Source organism: Punica granatum, chromosome 6 (assembly GCF_007655135.1).
Source record: "Punica granatum isolate Tunisia-2019 chromosome 6, ASM765513v2, whole genome shotgun sequence".
Classification (NCBI taxonomy): Eukaryota; Viridiplantae; Streptophyta; class Magnoliopsida; order Myrtales; family Lythraceae; genus Punica; species Punica granatum.
The window spans coordinates 17,602,375-17,623,838 of NC_045132.1; the positions used below are offsets into that span (position 1 = coordinate 17,602,375).

The 21,464-nt window shown below is 37.6% G+C and overlaps 1 protein-coding gene across 1 annotated transcript; it reads right to left on the reverse strand.

Annotated features, from left to right (window-relative positions):
- Positions 1 to 6,477: 6,477 nt before the first annotated feature.
- LOC116210125 (universal stress protein PHOS32) lies at positions 6,478 to 8,194 on the reverse strand. Its single transcript, XM_031543939.1, has 4 exons — positions 7,890 to 8,194; positions 7,480 to 7,589; positions 7,180 to 7,298; positions 6,478 to 6,720 (listed from the first exon to the last, which is right to left on the reverse strand). Exons 1-4 carry the CDS (start codon positions 8,071 to 8,073, stop codon positions 6,633 to 6,635), a joined length of 501 nt encoding a protein of 166 aa, XP_031399799.1. The 5' UTR covers positions 8,074 to 8,194; the 3' UTR covers positions 6,478 to 6,632.
- Between the last annotated feature and the right edge of the window lie 13,270 nt (positions 8,195 to 21,464).

A 21,464-nucleotide genomic window follows, 5' to 3' on the forward strand; every position in this document is an offset into this window, starting at 1 on the left:
TTTAAAAATATATATATTTAGATTTTATGTGACCGTTCATTATTTTCTCGAATTATTAAACTTTCTTTAAAAAAGAATTTTTAAGATTTTAAATTTTTTAAAGATATAATAAAGATAAAAACAAATTATAGGTCACTGTACTTCCTAAGCTTTTGATAGGTAAGAGATTCAACATTACTATACGATATGATAAATATAGCTCATATTTTAACATCAATAATAAAGATAATGAATTTGTGAGCATATTTTATAGGTATATGAATCATATTTATCTATAAAACAAATCATAATACATTAGATTTTGTATATGTTATAAATAGAAAGTAATATCCATATGGTCTTATTCAATTTTCAAATTCAGTTCTCAAAGAACATTGCTGCCACACGCGTACTCTCAAAAAGTGCGTCTACCACGAAACGCAAAGGAGAGTTGTTCAATTGTTATTATTTCACATCAAATTCTTTCCTGCAAGCGATTAAATTTATACAAGCAGATGTCGTGTTTTCAATTTTTTCTTTCATTCATATGGATTTATGAAACTTTTTTCATCTAAAAGACAAGCAAGTGGCTGAAAAATCAGGAAATTGGCTCCATCATTTTCTTCAGATGTGTCCACTAATCGGGGGATTAATTAGTGGAAGTTATTTTATCTTTTTGATGTTGAATAACTACAAAGTGAATCTATAATTTTTCCTTTAACCACTGCTACCTTTGATGGTCCACATGCTCGATCTCATCTTATAATTTATTTATTTATTCACCTTTATATGGAGGGTCAATCTTATCTCGATTGTTACTTGTTGAGGAGTAAAATGGGATAAATCTCACATCAGAAAAGAAAAGGAGAATCCATGGGTTAATATATGGCTTGGGTACCACTAGAGGTGTGCACGGGTACTGGCTATAACTGGAACTGGTCGGAACCTACCCATTAGGGTAGGGTCTGGATAGCTCGTATTGAAAATAGGGTATGGTCTGGGTATCAAAATGAGGAACCGGTGAAATCCAGTTCCGGTTCCTACCTATAGGGTACCCAGAACCGGAACCAGAATCGGTACCCGGAACCGGTTATAATTACTAAAAAAATAAATAAAAAATAAAAGAGGTAAAGTTCGCCTCATTGCCTCAGTCTCAAGCTCTCAGCTCAGGAGTTCGGATTGGGAAGACATACCTAAATCGCCTTCCATCTCAGCGCCTCCGACTCCGATTCTCTAGTCCAGCTCCTCTCTGTCGCTCACCTCTCGTCTTCGACTCTCCAGTCCAGCTCTTCTCCGTCGCTTGCCTCTTCGTCTCGGACTCTTCTTCCTGCTCTCTTTCTTGGTGACTCCTCTCCGCCGCTCTCGTCTCCAACTGCTCCACTCCGACTCCTCTCCGTCGCTCTCGTCGCCGACTCTCCTTCAAGCTCTCTTTGTCGGTGAGATTCTCCTGTGGACTCTTCTGCTCACCAAATTTGTATAAATCGGCTCTGTAACCTCTGCCAATCTGTACTGTTGGTAACCTAAATCAGCTTTGTACTCCACTACAGGTCTGTAGCTCCTCTCCATCGCTCACCTTTCATCTCCGACTCTCTTTGAAGCTCTTTCCCTGTGAGATTCTGCCTCCTTTGTCGTCTCCAACTCTCTTGTGATGTTAGTTAGGATACTGCCATTAAAACAAATCTGTTGAGCTGGTATGTTAAATAGGATACCGGTGATGTTAGATACCAGATAGGATACTAGATAGCAATCCAATGGTTTCGCTTGCTTTGGTTTCTCCATTACCCTTTCTCATTTCACGGGACTACACAATGGTTGCCCGTGGGTTTCCTCGCTCAGCCTGTCACCCTTTCTCATTTCAAGTGACTTCCCTGGAAAATTGAAGTCTTCAGGCATCAAATAACAACAGCAGTGGGAGATGCAAAACCATGCTGTGATTGATGGGGTAGAATTGAAAATTTGAGCATCCTCCTCATTTAAGTGTGCCTATTCTTACTGGCTTTACTAAAGATGGATCTGTTTTATGTTATGTAGCTCTTTCTAAGACTTCAGAGCACAAAGTGGGGAACTCTACTTGCAAGCTGCGGGGATGTAACAGTATGAAACAACTGAGAATAACCAAAATTGACATTCTTTTTACACCTTTTGATAGGAAATCAGCTGCCCAAAATCCCCTCACATTCAATGAAGGGATTTCTATATGATCGGTACTCATTCATATTGATATACATTCTAATAAAATTTATTCACCTTGATTATTGACATTCAATAGTTTTCTAGATCTGCTTCATTACTTAGAAATTTAATAATCTTATTGAATTTCAGCCTTTAGGCACAAATCTGTTGAGCTGGTATGTTAAATAGGATACTGGATAGCAAACCAATTTATAGTATTGGTATTGTCACTAGTAAACTTCCTCTCGGAGTACAGTTCTTTCTATATGTTTTCTAGAATAGTTAATTAAGCTGGTTGAATTATTAATGACATTTTTTTTATAAATTCAGCCACTGTTATGGATGACCTCTTGTAAACCTTTGCATAAGCAACAAAAGTTTCTCATGTATTTCCCATACATAATTGATTTGTGTTCTTCTGCTCTCTCTAATACATGTACATTAGTATGAATTAATCTAAATTTATGTCGATATTATATTTGTCGTGATTACTGATTATGGGTGGGATATTTTCGGTTTTATTTAGCGAGACAAAAAAATTTACAAATTCCAACAGGGTACCCAGAACCTGTGGTATAATACAGGTTCCGGGTAGGTTCCGGATTCAGAATTCAACAGCGTAGGGTCTGGTTCCAAAATCTTGGAACCGGTCCCTTACAGAGTAGGGTCCGGGTATCGTGAAAAAAACAGAGTACCCGGAACCGATCACCCTTAGGTTCCACCACTTATTAGCTTGAGCTTTTAAGTGGATATGGGCCCAATGAAAATTTAATATGGTATCAGAGCCTAGATTACGCGTATGCGTGCCTATGCGCGTGTGCGCACCCACATCACGTCAGGCTTAGTATGTCGAGTGCAGCTAATAGTGCGCCTCATGTTAATGTCCCCCCTCGCTCGAGCACAAAGATGAGCCCGGCTCGAGGTCAATTGTTAAGGGCAGGTATTTAAGGGCACGTGACAACGTGTAGGTAGAAGTAGACCACACGTTGCATGTGAGGGTGGGTGTTGAGGAGTAAAATGGGATAAATCCCACATCGAAAAAGAAAAGAAAAATTCATGAGTTAATATATGGCTTGGGTAACACCATTTATTAGCTTGAGCTTTTAAGTGGATATGGGTCAAAGCCCGAACCCAATGAAAATTTAATATTACTTACTCAGTTTTTCATTTTTTTAGAATTTCTTTTATTTTATAAATTTTTTAAAACATATATATATATATATTTATGTGATCGATCGTTATTTTATCGAGTTTTGAGCCTTTTTCATAATCAAATTTTAAAATTTTTAAAAAATGATAGAGATTTATATTTTATATATTTGTTCTTCAAAAAGTAAATCTGATCATTTTTTTTAGATAATATGATATGATGTACTATCTTATTATATTCGCTATGATACACTATAAATGGTGGATGTACTGCACATAAATCGCAACAGATTTGATTTTGAAAAATATTGCTAGCACAATATTTCTTCAATTGTTTGCATGCACGCAGGTTTATTTTAGGTACGTCTATAGTTAGACTTTAAATGCGAGTTCTTCACCCTTTTACTTTTTCTTACACATAAAGTTTTGTAGAATTTTAGGATTTTTCGAATTTCTATATGTGGTTTAAGTGCTCGGTTAAGATATTGTCGACAATAAACATTCATGCTGATTTTTCATGCATAATTTTGACAAAATTGAACTTTTCAAGGCATATATTGAGTTCTTTTTGACATAATTTTTTCTTATCTTATTTGTGAAATTAAATTATCATTATTCTTATATGTCTAATAATATGCCATTATTGATTATAAAGTACTATTTTTAAAAATTCACATATTTCTTATTGTAAAATTAACGAATAAAAGATTACGTTTAATTTCGTGCAACGCATAGACCCACGACTAGTATATAGATATTTGAGAATATATCAACTTGTTGGCCCGATGTAAATGGCACGCGCGGCCGACTTGGGGCGGGGTTAAGATGGCCTTGTAAGCTCAGGAAAACTTACATGCCATTTTGAAAAAATAATAATAAATAAATACAAAAGAAAAGAACGACATTATGAATGCAATAGCTGATGTAGGACTAAATTCACAAATTGGTATCCGAAAGATACATTGCTAAAGAATTAGTCCATAAAAGATTTTAAGTTTACAAATTGGTCAGTTACAAATTTTACAAATTGGTCTGGACTAATTTCTTTTCCTGAAGCCTCAGTTACAAAATTATTTAAAAAAATTAAAAGAAAGGAACGTTTGAACAAAAAATGACGTTGTTTTTGGGTTCCAAATGGCCAGCTTAGTTGTTAACGGGCCAAATCAGCGAAGAACGAGCCATGGTATCGTTTTCCATTAGGGACCTATCAAAAACTTGGACGAAAAACGTTACAAATGATGAGACCAATTTGTACATTTAAAATCTTCCAGTAACTAATCCTACTAGTGATATATCTTTCAGGGACCAAATTATAAATTTACTCGTTTAAATATACTCAATTATTGAGAAAATTGACATATTATTTGAAGCTACTTATAGATGTAATATAGAAAAATGAAACCATGTAATGCTTAGACGTAACTCCAATTAATGAAAAGTTTTGCCCTTTAATACGTCAATCCGACCCAAATCTGAATTTGGTCAGGCCCATGAGGCTTTTAAATGTACAAATTATATATATATATATATAAGAGACGAAAGAAGAGATATGGTTAACCTAATCATGCCCTTCTCTTCAATTATAGCAAATGGTAAAACACATTGCAACAAATGGTGCAAATTCTTTTGGTAATTGGACGTAACATATGTCGCAATTGCATATGATGCCGTCTATGTCCGGAGACTTAAGTGTGAAACTGGATGATGGTAAAACTAAAACTCATTGCAGCTTGCTTCCCTGTACTTAAAACAAAATTTCGCATCAACTCGGAATTACTGGAAAAATGGTTGAAGATTTATAAGTTTCCGGTAAAATATTTAGAACAGAGACCAGTGTGAGATAGTTAAATTCGTGCAAATGCTCAGAATCGGAAGTAGAAGTTATAGTTTCTACAACTGTACAGGATAGACTATATTGACCGACCACAAGCGAAAAATAACAACCATAGAATGAAGTCGTACGTAACTAATACAAATGAAGCCACGCATAAACTGAAGTGTTTCTTCGATTGGATAGAGCTTCCTACCCGTCTAACTTCCAACACACCCTTTTATTAAATTCTTGGATAGAAATTTGAGCTTCATGAGTTGAAATTGAATTAACTGCAATTCATATTGTTTGCCAAACATCTTGCATTCGTATGATGGCTTGATGAGAGGCTGATGAGATTGAGAACGTGGACCGTCGTGGGGTCTGAGCGGGCCCACTTGGGCCATTGTTTTTTTAACAAAATAGGCCCATCTAAATTGACTTTCCACAGTTGCATTGCACCTTAATTTTGAGTCTTGAATGATCGTTTGATGCAGGTTTTCAAGGTTTGAAGAAGTCAATTTTAGCGGGTCCCTTCGTCATTGCCCCAAACGCAAGTACTTCCTGATGGAAGAAAGGATGCAAAATGACCGCATTCACATTTAAATTGATTGAATTCGATAGTTTTATTTGATGAAATTACAACTACAAGAGAAGCAAAATTTTTCTAGGGAGACAGGTTGGAGGGCAACCATGCTTGAAGGGGAGGCGGTCGGGGGCCAGTGTCGGGCCACCCCAGGCCCCAATTTCAATCAACCCTAAAATGGTTGGAAAAAATAATTTTGCTTTTTTTTTTCCAAGTAAACCAAAATAATTTGCCAAAACTTCGTGATTTATACGTTTGCCCTTATTATTTTTCAAGCATTGAGAAGCTGGTTTATGTCCTTGTCGGCCTACATATCAGATTCCGTAATGGAGTGATCGACTAATTCAGCTGAGATTTGCGGATGTTAAGATCAATTTGTTTAAGTGAAAACTTTAGTGAACTAATAATCTTTGCAAGTGGTATATCTTTCATCGACCAAATTGTATGCTTTGTCGTTCAAACTTTTCTTTTTATAACATTGTATTAATCATGCTTTTTTCATAACCTGGCTAACATGTCTCGCATGATACGACGGGGCTTATCTGATCTGCCAAAATTGTTTTAGTTTTAATGAGAAGTAAGCACGTCAATAAATTATTCTAATTTGACAACAAATTGATTTTTGTTTCTTAGGTTCAGCTCGACAATGCATTCATGCACTAATCAACAGGCAGCGTGTGGCACAAACAATTTGCGAAATTCTAATGAAATTCGTCTCTCTCCCCCACTTGACGTATACGATTATATATATATATATATATATATAATATATAGATATATATTTGGCTGGACATATGATGACATCATTAGAAAGAATAACAAAATATGCTCACAGATATACAGCAAGTATAACCTATAGCTTGAAGGATCACATGAAACACAACACTGACAGCTAATTCCATTTCTAAATGCAATTAAGGGAAGAGGGAAGATATGTCAATGTTGGTCATCTTGGTGCTTCACAATCACGACAGGACATTTAACCTTCTTGGCACAATGCTCACTCACACTTCCCAGAAGTGCCCTGCATCCATAATACATTCACAATTAATCATAAACATATAGCTAGCAATAAAGAGGAAGAAGACGACCGCTATTTCTTGAATTTGTACTTCAGAAGGGAATTGCTGTGCTGACTGACTTATCCGAAGACCTGATCTCTTCCTTGAGGCATCGACTTTTTTTTTTCATCAATTCCTCTAAAGGCCATTTCATGTTAGCGATTTAGCAAGACGTGGCCATATCCTGCTTATGTACTACTCAGTTTGACGTCCAGTTATATCCCCGTTTCTTTACAAAAAATAAAAATAAAAAAGAAAACGAAGAAGACAAAAGGTTCATTGCGATGTAAGAAGTTAGAAAACATGACACTATCACAGTAAAGAACTGCCCTTGAAATATAATTGACTTGAAATAACAGAGAAGAGAATCTTTGTAATAGATGTATTAGAGGGAAAGCTAAAGCCTAAGATGTAATGGGTACCTCTTCATGAAGCCATAGCCATGACTTCCCATGACCAGAGTGTCTGCTTTGAGCTTCTTCACTGTATGGCATATCACATCCTTGGGGTCCCCCCTGCCCACAAGTCTCTCTACTTCTATCTGCCAAGAAAGATTAAAAGATGTTTCGATCGATCACCGAGATAGCTCGACCATGACCAGACAACATGGAAACTCAATCCGAGACGAGTTTGATGATCAATTCTAAGAGCGAAGGGGCTGCGATTTACATAGGAATAAACCCCTCTGATCAAAGAGAAAATAGAGAGGAGTAAAGGCATACTCTGGTGCTGAAGCTTCGGTAGACAGCTTCAGCTCGATCCATCGCTGAATGAACCAGCTCGGTTCCGTATTTCTCCATTGCTGCAACTGCATCGCCCGAAAACAAGTACTCTGCAGACCCCAAAACACAATTTCTTTCATCTGTTAAGAGTAGATACTGCCATGACAAGAAAAAGAACCGGCGGGGAACTACTTTTTCAAGGAGCTTGTCGTCTCGGTGAAACAGATAAAATTTTTAGTAGATATCCTAGGATTCAGGGTTTTTGTTATTCGCGATTTTGTTTTTTTACGTTCTTCCCCGAGAAAACTTCCAAATCAAAATAGACAGTACTGTAACCACTGACACGATCACGAAAGCAAGCGAAACATGGAAGAAAGAATGTTCGAAAAATGAGACAAGACGTTAGTTACCGGCGGCATCGAAGAAAGAGTAAATGGGAGGGGGAGGCTTGACGTAGAGGAGGACGAGCACGTTGTTGCCAGGTTTGTCCTGAAAGACGAGGCTGTCGAGGCACCACGATAGAGCGTTCATGCTCTCCTCGCTCTCGTCTATGGCCACCACTATTCTCCTAATCATCTTCCCTCCTGCTTCCATCACTAGTTTAATCAGTCAATCTGCGAAACAGGCTTCCTATTTATGGTTTGAAGCTGAAATTCTGGTGCTCTTTGATGTCTGTGGAATTCTTTTTTTCCTGGGGAGGGAAGGCTATTTATTTATACTGGTCGAATTGGAGTTTGTGCAGTCGGTTTCTATTTCATTCTGCCTAGTAGCTCTTGTCAAATCCAAAACTTTGATGCCCTTACAAGTGTCACCCCTCAACTTTCTTCTTGTTCTTGTTGTCGTTGTCGTCATCATTCTTCTTTACAGGAAATATATCCCAACAGAATCACCTTCTCAACGTGACCTCGAGAGCGTCATGTGTTTGTAGAATATAAGATCCGAGTGATAATTTACTACATGCTTATCATCGCAGCACCATATGGGTGCATTGACTTTGCTTGGTGGTCGGATGGTTAGCCAAGAAGCACATTTCCGTTTGATTTTATCAGACAAATTGGTTTTTCGTTGACATTTCATAATTCTAAGGAGCAATCTTCCTGCGGTGTGTCAAAGTATGGGGAGTAATTTTAAAAATTTGGAAGCTGAGGGACATATGACAATGATATTCTTTATCTATTTATTTTTACTCTTTTTTTTTCTGCTCACCTTTTTATACTTCTGGAAAATTCCAGTTTCCGTGTCCACTGGATCGGATGGGCCTGGATGATATTGGCCCGCAGTATCTTTTGGTGGGACCACAAAGAGTGAATCTCCATTTATAAAGGGCGAAAATTTACAATTATGAGAATTTTTATTTTTTTATGGATTGACATCTTAAATATGAATTAGTCAGGATTTTTTAAAGTGCCAAATACCAGTGTTGAATACCAACAAGAAAGTAAAAGACTATGCTCTATGGAAATGATACTATAAAGGCGTGGCACTCCCTACTTATCATTATCGGATCGCGTTAGAGATATAGAAAATAGTGAAAAAGAGGGTAATTTAGCTTGTATAAGTCGAACATAGTTGACATCAAAAGTGTGTGCAAATTACGAGTGATCTTCCCTCCTAGGAAAGTTGAGAAGAGGCCATTGATGCAAACTACGACTGATCTTCCTTCCTTCATAGGGGAATCAAATCTATATATTGAGCGGGCATCTCTTGTAGCAAGCATCCGAAACCATTATAAAAAACAAAAAAAGTCGGTCTATTCTACGTCGCAAAAGAAAAAAAATGATATGTATAGATGATCGACATTTGAAGTGGCCTGGGTAATATGTGTTCTCGACCTGAAACTGTTCAGTTGCTCTCCAATTGCATGTATAAATACACTATTAAAAACAAACTAACTCTAAATGCCTTTAGATCAAGAGGATTTGATAGAAAGGTTCGCCCTCGCCCTAGTACTAAAAGGTCACACGTTCCATTCTCATCATTGGAATTTTACGTGCTTATTCTTTGTCATTCTCACCTTATAGACTCGTGGGACTCCTTTGTTTAAAATATATATATATAGAGAGAGAAAATGTCTATATATATATATATATATATATAGAAAATGTCATTTCTTTTATTGGTTCTCGGTTTTCATTTTCTTTCAGATTGAACAAGCAGAATAGGAAGTTAAACTTCAAACCAAAACCAATCATGTCATTATCAAAAGCTAATACAACTTGGATAAACCCATGATGGTGCCATAAGGGTCAAAATTTTATTTGTAAATTGACATGCAATTGATGATAGGACATTATATTGTATTTCAGTAAAGATATTTAGTGTTATCAGAATCGGACCGAACATTGAACCGGAAGGAACATGAATTCATAGGTTTACAAGTCCAACCGGGAGTTCGATGGATCGGACCGCACGTTTAATTAAAATATAAATTTTAGTTATATTATTAAGAAAACCGATTTATAACATACACCAATTCAAAAAAAATTACACGGTTATTCAATAATATAAAAGTTTTAAATTGGAGTACATAAAACAAATGAGAAGCATGGCTTGTGTGGTTAGTGAGGGGTGTAGAGGTCGCTAGTGAGAAGTTAGGAGGTCAAATCTTACCTCAAGCATAATAATTTTGAACATTTTTAAACACAAACAGCAAACCCAGAATCGATTGGTTCATAGAGATTTTGCTCAAAATCGGCCAGTTCAACGGGTTCGGCATTTCAAAATCGCAATTTGTCTTTTCAGACAGACTGGACCGGACATGGTGTCGGTTTTCGATCTGATCGATCAAACCGGCCGGTCCGATCCGGTTCTGATAACAATGAAGATATCAATTCAGAGCTTTGGTGTTATTTGCCTTTTTCTTCTGAAAAGGGATCCTATGGGAAAGGAGGGCCGGGCAATGGCATGGATACTTATGCCTTTGAAACAAGAGATTTGAGGTTGGATTATTATTAGTAAGACTACTTACGTATTCCTTTATTTAGCTTTTCATTTATTCATACTATGAACTACTTTTCAATCCCATGAATTGTACAGGTTCATTTTCATATATTCTTATACCTTTTCTTATTGTAGATATTTACATTTTGAAACACTAATTTTCTAATTAAAAATAATAAAAATTTTCAATTATTAATTATAATTTCAAATATTTGTCTCAACAATTTTTAAAAATTAGAGTGAGTAAAATTATTTTTTTGCCATATAGCAAGTTAATTAATATAATAATATGCATCATCATATTTTTTTATTAATTATCAATATAGATTGACATATATTAAGTTTAGCAATTATAATAACTCATTTCACTTGTGCTTTAAACAATATTTATGATATTCTTATTTTTTAAAAATTTTATTTTTATTTTATTTATGAGTTTAAGCTCATAGCACTATTTCATAATATTTTTCATTTATAGGAAAATAACTTTTTGAAAGCTATATTTTTATTTATGAGTTGAAAAATTTTATATATATCATTTTTATAACAATCATTGCAATTCTTAAGAATAATAAAAATATCAAAAAATAGTTTAAAACTTCACACAATAATCTTGGAATAATAACCTTCGATAAAGTTGGACTAATTAACTTATTCGGTTTTTTTTAATTTCTCTTACAAATTTGACTTATAAATTTTTATACCTAGTTTCATATATTTTAATTTCTTGCACATGGTAATAGTTTATGGTTTAGTCCTATATGTGATCAACTAATTGTTTTTCAATATAAATTATATAATCATATCCAATTAAATAATTCATTGTTATATAATTATAAATTGACTATTTTAACTTTACTAAATATGTCCATATTTAATGCAAAATGGAGTCGATTTTACTATATGTATGAATATGAATAGATGCATGAGCCTTTTTTATAACCAGAAAAAGAAATCCCAATATTAGTGACCATTCAAGTTCTCGAGACAAAAACTTCCTAAAGCTAACTTAGGATTTGGGTCTTTCACCATTAAAGTTTAGTGCAGTCTCCCATAACATACTTATAGACGCACAATTATACCAGATTTTGAACTACATGAGTTTTCCATCAGTTTTAAGATTTATTTCCTCATGTCATGTCATATGTCATTTGTACACAGTCTAGACTTGCTTTTGAAAATTTTCGGTTGATTCTTTGTATTCTTAACTTTTCCGATTTCTTTTTCATATTTTAAGAACTTGAGAAAAATTCAAGCAAAATAGGTACAACTTTTTTCTTTTAACTGTCAAGATATTTCCAATTTTATTCAGTCTTGATTCCTTTCAAGACCAGTTCATACAGATCATTTACTTACTTTCCGAATTTGCCCCGAATATAGTTGTTTTCGAAAAAGAATGGCAAAGTCAAAAAGAGCAGCACAGGGAACCTTTAGGAGATAATTGTCCAAATCTTTCTTTTCCATAATTGAGGAAATGTTTAAGTCAGTGTCTTTTTCGAGCAGCCCACATCGTCAGGCTTAGGCAGTCCCAAGTTAAAGCTGGTTCCTAATGGCTTCATTTGCCTCATCCTCTAACGATTGGTTCATCAAGAATCTCAATAAATGTTGCTGAAGTGAAAATCAAAATCATCAATTATTCCACAACAATGAAATAGACCACTTCCGCATTTCGTTTCTTTGTTCCGCTCATTCTTAGTCCTTGAAAAACTGTATTGCGACAGCATAAACTTATCCGAGGAAAGATTAATTGCTTCTTTTTCGGTCACATTAATCTGATCCATGTTCGGATAAAGGGATGACGAGAAATAAAGTTGCATGAGAAAACCCAAAACCTCTCAATTCGAATCTAATCAAATCTTGAGCTTTACTATATGTTGGGGTTAGGGATGTACTTAACCAAACAATAACGCAGCAATTAATCTTCCTCCCCTACTGGTGTAATCGAGATAGGAACTAATCAAATCAACCAACAAGTAGTAAAGTAAAACAACACCAAGAATTTTACGTGGAAAACCCCAATGTGGGGAAAAACCACGGGACCAACTCCGAATCAACGATCCACTATGAATGAAGGTTATACAATGTCTTTCATCAAGGGTAAACCCTTGGATCACCAAACTCAAGAGAAACACTCTCTTGGATCACCCAAATACTAAATTCGTCACCCACACCGGGTGGTTCACAAAATCAGCTGAAACAGCACCTACAGAGCTCGAATAGAAATTCTGACCGTTCAGAAGTTAGCCCCACGTGTTGTGAAGCTGCTGTAAAAATTTCGTCCCAATCGGAGTTCGTTTGATGTCCCGATCGAGGTTTGATCTCCAGCTGCGCGCTGCCCCTGTTGAGCAGAATTCTCCTCTGCTCTTCCTCTGTTCTGCTGTGCTGTTCTGCTGCCCCTTTGCTGCTGCTGTTCTGCCGCTGCGGCTGCTGCTTCTGCTACCTTCTACTATCTTCTGCTGCCGCTCTGCTATATATATATATATATATATATATATATATATATATGTGCCAGTTTGCTGAAACAAAAACCCTAATAAAATGGGTTCTTGGGCTTATTAAGGCCCGATAAAAGCCCAATACAATTTGAGCCCAACTTCCTCCAAATTGGAGGGATAGCCCAACAAACTCCCCCTCCCGACTATTTGGAGGCTTCAAGCATACCGGCTATATTTCGGCAAACATGAAGTTTCTCCCTAGCGAGAGGTTTTGTCATCATATCAGCTCCATTCTCATCGGTGTGCACTTTGTCTAGCTTCACCAGCTTGGACTCCAACACATCTCTAATCCAATGAAACTTGATATCGATATGCTTCGACCTCAAATGGAAAGTGGGATTCTTGCAAAGATGAATGGCGCTTTGACTATCACAGTGTAGAACATACCTTTCTTGCTTCAAGCTCAACTCCTGCAAAAACTTTTGCAACCACAACATCTCCTTGCAACCTTCGGTCACCGCAATGTATTCGGCTTCCGTTGTAGACAAAGCGATGCACTTTTGAAGCCTTGATTGCCATGAGATAGCTTCCCCTGCAAAAGTCATCAAGTATCCCGAAGTGGATTTCCGGGAATCGATATCTCCTGCCATATCTGCATCCGTGTAGCCCACTAACTCCGGCTTACCAGTGCCAAAGTGTAAACACACCTTGGATGTTCCTCTGAGATACCTCAGGATCCATTTAACCGCATTCCAATGCTCTTTCCCCGGATTGGAGAGAAAACGACTTACCACACCAACAGAATGAGCAATATCTGGCCTTGTACAGACCATGGCATACATTAAACTTCCTACAGCTGATGAGTAAGGAACTTTCTTCATCTCTTCTTTCTCCTTCTCACTTGTAGGACATTGCTTCGAGCTAAGTTTGAAATGAGAAGCAAGTGGTGATGAAACTGGTTTAGCATTACCCATGTTGAACCGATCCAAAATCTTCTCGATGTACTTCTCTTGAGAAAGCCAAAGTTTTCCACTTGATCTGTCACGAGAAATATGCATCCCAAGGATCTGCTTTGCCGGTCCCAAATCCTTCATGGCAAAGGACTTGCTGAGCTTTTTCTTCAACTCTGCAATCTTGCTCATATCATGACCGACAAGCAACATATCATCCACATATAACAGTAAAATGATAAAATCACCATCCGAGAATTGTTTCACGAACACACAATGATCTGAAGTTGTCCGTGTGTAGCCATGGCTCAACATGAAAGAGTCAAACTTTTTATACCACTGCCGAGGTGCTTGCTTAAGCCCATACAAGCTCTTCCTCAGCCTGCACACCAAATGCTCCTTACCTTTAACTCGGAATCCTTCAGGCTGCTCCATATATATTTCTTCCTCCAAGTCACCATGTAGGAAAGCTGTTTTTACATCGAGCTGCTCGATCTCCAAATTAGACTAGCTGCCAGTGCGAGAACAACTCGGATCGATGACATCTTGACAACAGGCGAGAAGATCTCCTCGAAGTCAACTCCTTTCTTCTGGTTGAAACCTTTCACTACCAGCCGAGCTTTGTATCGAGGTCGCGAGTTCTCTGTCTTCAACCTGTAGACCCATTTGTTCTTCAATGCTCTCTTACGTTACGGTAGCTTCACTAGGTCATACGTGTGATTTTCAGACAAGGAGTTCATCTCCTCATTCATCGCCTTCAACCAGTGCTCCTTGTACTCATGTGCCACAGCTTCATCATAGCACTCAGGTTCTCCCCCGTCAGTCAGTAGCACATATTCATGAGGCGGATATCTTGTAGATGATCGTCTTATTCTATCAGATTGTCTAGGTAGATCTGCAGGCTCTAACTGTAACTGCGAGCCTGTATCATCCGTAGTCACATCATCATCTACCTGAGGAATCTCACCCCCAGTCGTGGTTTCTTCATACTCACCAGGTACCTCTTCCATTGGATGCTCTACATCAACCGGTACAGGAATAGAGATCTCGTGAGGATTGCCTACACTGGCCTTCTCTAACTTTTGCAAATCCTCGATTGTCTGGTCCTCAAAGAAGACAACATCCCTGCTCCTGATGATCTTCTTGCTATCAGGGTCCCAAAGCCTGTACCCGAACTCTTCATGTGCATAACCCAAGAAGATGCACTGTTTTGCCTTGGCATCAAGTTTTGATCTTTCATCTCGAGGAATGTGAACAGATGCCCTGCACCCGAATACTCTGAGATGCTTGTATGATACTTTCTTGCCGGTCCACACCTGCTAGGTACATCTCCATCAAGTGCAACTGACGGTGTAAGATTAATAAGATCAACCGCTGACCTCATTGCCTCGCCCCAGAAAGGCTTAGACAGTTTCGCTTGAGAAAGCATACAACGAACTCTCTCAACAATTGTGCGGTTCATCCTCTCTGCAAGCCCGTTCTGTTGTGGTGTCTTCGGTACCGTCTTCTCAAGTTTGATACCGTGAGTCCTGCAATAGTTCTCGAAAGGACCTCTATACTCACCACCATTATCAGCTCTGACACATTTCAGTTTCATGCCTGTTTCTCTTTCCACTGCTACATGGAAGTTCTTGAAAATCTCAGTCACCTGATCTTTAGTTCTCATAGGGTAAGCCCAAACTTTCCTGGTGTGATCATCTATAAATGTCACAAAATAGAGAGCACCACCAAGAGATCTATCCGACATAAAACAAACATCTGTATGCACAAGATCAAGTATATGATGGCATCTAGAGGGACGACTTCTAACAAAAGAAACTCTCCTCTGCTTACCAGCTAAACAGTGATCACAAGTGCTCAAGTGCATACTTTTAACGGGCAAAGACTGCTTTCTAGCAAGAATTTGAATACCTTTCTCGCTGATATGTCCGAGTCTCCTGTGCCATAGCTCGATAGGATAATCCTCAGCAACATTAACCTGACCGGAATTGTGTTTGGCACGCAGCCTGTAGAGAGTGTCGGTCTTCTGACCCCGTGCCACAATCAACGAACCCTTGGAGAGCTTCCATCTCCCATTGCTGAATTCATTACTGTAGCCTTCATCATCAAGTTGACCCGTCGAGATTAGGTTAAGGCGAATTTCTGGAACATGCCTCACCTTCTTCAAAAACAACTTGCAGCCAAGCTCGGTCTCTAGACAGACATCACCAATACCGACAATCTTGCATGATTGTCCATTCCCCATTCTCACATAACCATAGTCCCCGGTAGTGTAAGATGAAAAGAAATCCCGATGAGGAGTGACATGAAACGAGGCACCTGTATCTGCAACCCAGGTAGAGTCCTGACATGTAAAATTCACATAAGCTTCATCACAAATGATGTAGGTCTCTCCATCAGATGCCATGCTGTAGTGCCTTCTTCCTTCTTGCTCTCACCGTTGCCATTCTGATTTTCTTCAGAGCTCTACACTCCCTTTTGTAGTGTCCCTCTTTTCCACAGTGATAGCAAGTGACCACTTTCCTCGTCTTCGACTTTGATCTACCCCTCGATTTGCCACGTGAGTTACTATGCTTGGAAGAGAAATTTCTGCTTTGACTTCTCCCCCGTTGTTCAGTAACCAAAGCTTCAGACTGAATGGAAATCCCCGAGCCTTTCCTTCTAGTCTCCTCATTAAATAAACTGTCTGTCACCGTGGGCAACGATAACTTCCCGTTTGGCGCAGAATTGCTTAATGCAACCACGAGTGTGTCCCAATTATCCGGTAGAGTCCCTAAAAGTAGACAAGCCTGCAACTCATCGGGTAATATTATCTCCAGGTTCGTCAACTGGTTAATAATATCCTGGAAATTACTCATGTGCGCAGCCATATCACCTCCATCCTGAAAACGAAGATGAACCAGCTTCTTCACGAGGAATGCCTTATTTTGCGGTGTCTTCTTCTCGCATAGAGATTTGTCAATTTATCCCACAAAGCTTTTGCATTTGTCTCCTGAGCAACATGATGATAAATACTATTGTCTATCCACTGCCGAATCAAACCAATAGTCTTCCGATTTGTGCGTTCCCAAGCCTTGTCATCCTTATCTTTGGTTTCGCGGAATCCCCTTCAATGGGATCGTACAAATCCCTGCAAAATAGAAGATCCTCCATCCGAGACTTCCATATAGAGTAGTTGGTTGCATTCAACTTGAACATAGATCCTGTAGATTCCTCCATCTCGAAAACACCGAAAAACTCAAACTTCTCTAACCCGAGGCTCTGATACCACTTGTTGGGGTTAGGGATGTACTTAACCAAACAATAACGCAGCAATTAATCTTCCTCCTCTACTGGTGTAATCGAGATAGGAACTAATCAAATCAACCAACAAGCAGTAAAGTAAAACAACACCAAGAATTTTACGTGGAAAACCCCAATGTGGGGAAAAACCACGGGACCAACTCCGAATCAACGATCCACTATGAATGAAGGTTATACAATGTCTTTCATCAAGGGTAAACCCTTGGATCACCAAACTCAAGAGAAACACTCTCTTGGATCACCCAAATACTAAATTCGTCACCACACACCGGGTGGTTCACAAAATCAGCTGAAACAGCACCTACAGAGCTCGAATAGAAATTATGACCGTTCAGAAGTTAGCCCCACGTGTTGTGAAGCTGCTGTCAAAATTTCGTCCCAATCGGAGTTCGTTTGATGTCCCGATCGAGGTTTGATCTCCAGCTGCGCGCTGCCCTGTTGAGCAGAATTCTCCTCTGCTCTTCCTCTGTTCTGCTGTGCTGTTCTGCTGCCCCTTTGCTGCTGCTGTTCTGCCGCTGCGGCTGCTGCTTCTGCTACCTTCTACTATCTTCTGCTGCCGCTCTGCTATATATATATATATATATGTGCCAGTTTGCTGAAACAAAAACCCTAATAAAATGGGTTCTTGGGCTTATTAAGCCCCGATAAAAGCCCAATACAATTTGAGCCCAACTTCCTCCAAATTGGAGGGATAGCCCAACACTATATTCTTAACACAGCTTGTAACATTCTTAAACCAATCAAATACTAACCTTAGTTCTGAACTATCCTAGTACCCACCTTACGCATTGGAGAATGAAATCGGCTCTTAACCCCCCGATTCGACTTCTCTATTGTGTTTCAGGTCCCCAACTCGCCGCTAGGGTCCAAGAAACTTGGATGACTGACAACCTATCTAATCAAAGTCCTATCACCATATTATGACTGCTCAAAAATATCCTGATAAACAAAAAATTAAATCGAAATCATTTCTAAAATCCGAATATCTGAAATTATGATTTGGTTACAGTGCGATTTTTCTGAGATTTTCGGATTTGGTTTGGTTTTGGATTGCTGAATTTAAAAATTGAAGAAAGAAACCAAAGCAAGTCATATATAAATAATTATGGCCATGAGCTTAATATGTTTTGCTACTTTCTAAATCATAAACTGTAATTATTTTGCTGCTTTCTGAATTGTGGCCCTTTTGATCACCAAAAAAAAACATTGTGGCCCTTTAAGGTAAATGAAACTTGGGTTTGGGACAATTTTGCTACTTGTCTTTTGTTGTTTGGACTGCATCCAGCATGACATTTTTCAACTTTCTCTGTAAAGAAAATTGGTCTGGATATGATCAACATGGGAATTATATTGCTCATAATATAATAGGGACAATACGATCAAAAGAGTACTCAGTTATTCGGTCAACTGAATCCAAAAAAACCAAATTTTGTGGTTTGATTTTTTTTCTAAAAAAAAGAGAGAAAATAAGTGGCTTGGGTATGGATACCATTCGCAAAACCGAGCACCCCCAACCTATATTTTAATAGCGGCCACTATATGTTTTGCTCTTCGCATTTAGATCGCAACTTGCCATCATCTCTACTGGACCATGGTCCAGTATTGTATGATAACGTTAGAGTCCATGGAGCCCAAGCAATTTAATTGTTGGGCATGAACTATTGGGCTAGTCTTGCTAATTATATAACTCCAAAATATATGCGAATTAATCCAAAATAACTCAAGACATATAAATAATAATAATAATTTAATATTAACATGTAGGCTCAGACTCACGACTGAAAGGTCTCAAGAGATGATGGGCCAACAGTACCAGAAGAAAGCCTTTATCCGCTTAGGTGAACATCAAAGATATGGGAGCTGATTTTGAAGGCAACACTTCTCCAACGGCTCAACCACTACTCCCTTCTCCATCCTAATCTATATATCACGTATGTGTGTGTCTCTCTCTCTATACATGTGTGTATTTTAATGATCACGATCGAACTGTTTTTAGAAAAAAAATATATGTTTACGTATAATTTTCTCGAATAGTTTGATGATGTTGTGAAATCTTATATACTTAAAAAAAAGATTTACAAAACATTTATGAGACGTTATCTTTTATCTTGTTTATCAGTTTAATTGCAGGAGTACATCCTACAAGGTGGATCAACAATTGGTATATACCTAATTATAATTATATATATATGACCACAATTTCTAAGGAATTCATTGATTTTCTCTTGGGTCTCTTGACACTATTCTAAGCTAAGATACAGTTTTTTGCAAATTTTCTTTTTTTTTAAGAAGAAAAATAGAGTTAAAATCATAATTCTATTCACGGGCTGGCTGGAACAGGAATTCTCCATTATTGGAAATATTCAAATATCCAAAACTTATTATTATCATCTTTTTTTTGTTTTTGTCTCTAATGTGATTGTATTTTTCAAACGGCGCCTAATATATATGCGGCAAAGTGTTATATATAGATGCCCCCATACATTAAACCCACTTCATGGATGTGACAGATGATAATAACTAGAGCATAGAAATGGCCTGAACTCCCATTTCCTTTGCTTAAACTGAAATACATGCACTCCGCTTCACTTTGGATTGAAAAATATTTACACTCCACTCCATTTTACTTTTTTTTTTAATTCAATAACATAATTATTTTTTTTCTTCATTTTTTATTTTAACTATCATTTTATTCAATTTTTAATACTAAATTCTCTTAACTATTTATTATTTTTTTTCATAATTCAATAATACAATCATTACTTTTTATCTTTTTTTCTCAACCCCATAATTACACTCTCACTTATATATATACTTTTTCACCAATTTACTTATTTGACTTTTACCAATTTAACGGAAAATAGAGTTAAATTTCGAAATTTAACTCTATTGCCAAACTAAGCACTAATCATCATGATCCCCAATTTAAATAATAGTGATTCAGGCATCAATCAATTGTTTCACTAATTAACTGATTAATTAACTCCGAGGAGTTTGGCCTAGTGGTAAGGAGGAGTTTAAGTATCTATTCGATTTCGAGTTCGAAACCCCTTTGAGTCACCGGAGTGCCTTTTAGCGTGATTACCAGTTCCGTATGCCGCCGGGGGTTCACGAAGTCTCGGGAATTAGTCTGACGAAGCTCGGACATTCCGGGTTAACAAAAAAATTAACTGATTAATTGATTGGCTGCATAGCATGGTTAACTAAGAACTATATGATCGTTGATTTTTTTTCATTGATTTTTTTCGTGTTGATGAAAATGAAATGATGTAAGGATTCAAAAAAAGGACGTGGATGGGACTACCGCGGCTGCCTGTCATTCGGCGGAAATTCAAGTGGTGAGGCTTAACGCAAAGCTCATACGAGTCATCGACGTCCCCACAGCCGACCTCTTGCAAAAGCCAACCCAAATTGAAACTTCTATAATCATCTTTCCCATTCTTTATTCTTTTCATATGCCACAAATACATATATGATGTATTCTAATGAAGCGATAAGACTCGGAACAAGCGTTCTCATACTTAATTCGACGGAGCAATTCCCACAAGACATAATCTTTGATATTTTATTTTTACCTTTCATTTCAATACAAAACGATAGTGATTGCTTTTCCACCATCAAAGTCCTAAATGCTGCTGCGAAGGCCAGGTGACCCAGCGATGACCTAGGTCGGTTGCTTCAAGGTCCAAGATTTGAGTATCCCTCCAAACCTTCGCAATTTATCCTAATAAGATGTTTCCACTGTTGGAAAAATAATGAAATTAATGGTGGTTCGTGAATGAGAAATTAATGAAATGAATGTATTGCATGGTGGCTCATGAAATTTGAGAAAAAAACACCATCAATTGTTATGAATTGAATGGGTGCGAATTGAAGGGACACCATTTTCGATTGTCTATAAATTGGACATTCCTATCATTTCATGAATACAACAAGACAAACAAAAAGAAGAGAATTGAATAGTTAAGTGAGAGTGTTTAGCTTCATTTTCTGGTTCGCTAGGATGCGAATAGCTCGTGCTGCTAGCTGCACCCGATGTCGTTTTATCCTGGGAAACAGACGCCCACGTGACCTCAAGCACTCACTAAGGGGACGAATCTATTTCAAAAAGGTTTGTGTTATACACAAGACTCGGATTTCTCGCGTCTTCCGATCTTTCTCCTTCGTCTTTGTAATTGATTTGATTTTTTAAGTTCTTATACTAGTGATATTCATTTATTTTTATAGCATGCAACTTGCTATTCGAATTTTCATTCAATTTTGTTACTTATTACGGATAATTCTATTTCCTACATCCACACCCGAGCATAACTGTAAAATGGCTATGCACCACTTACCGAGAGTTATTGAAATTTTG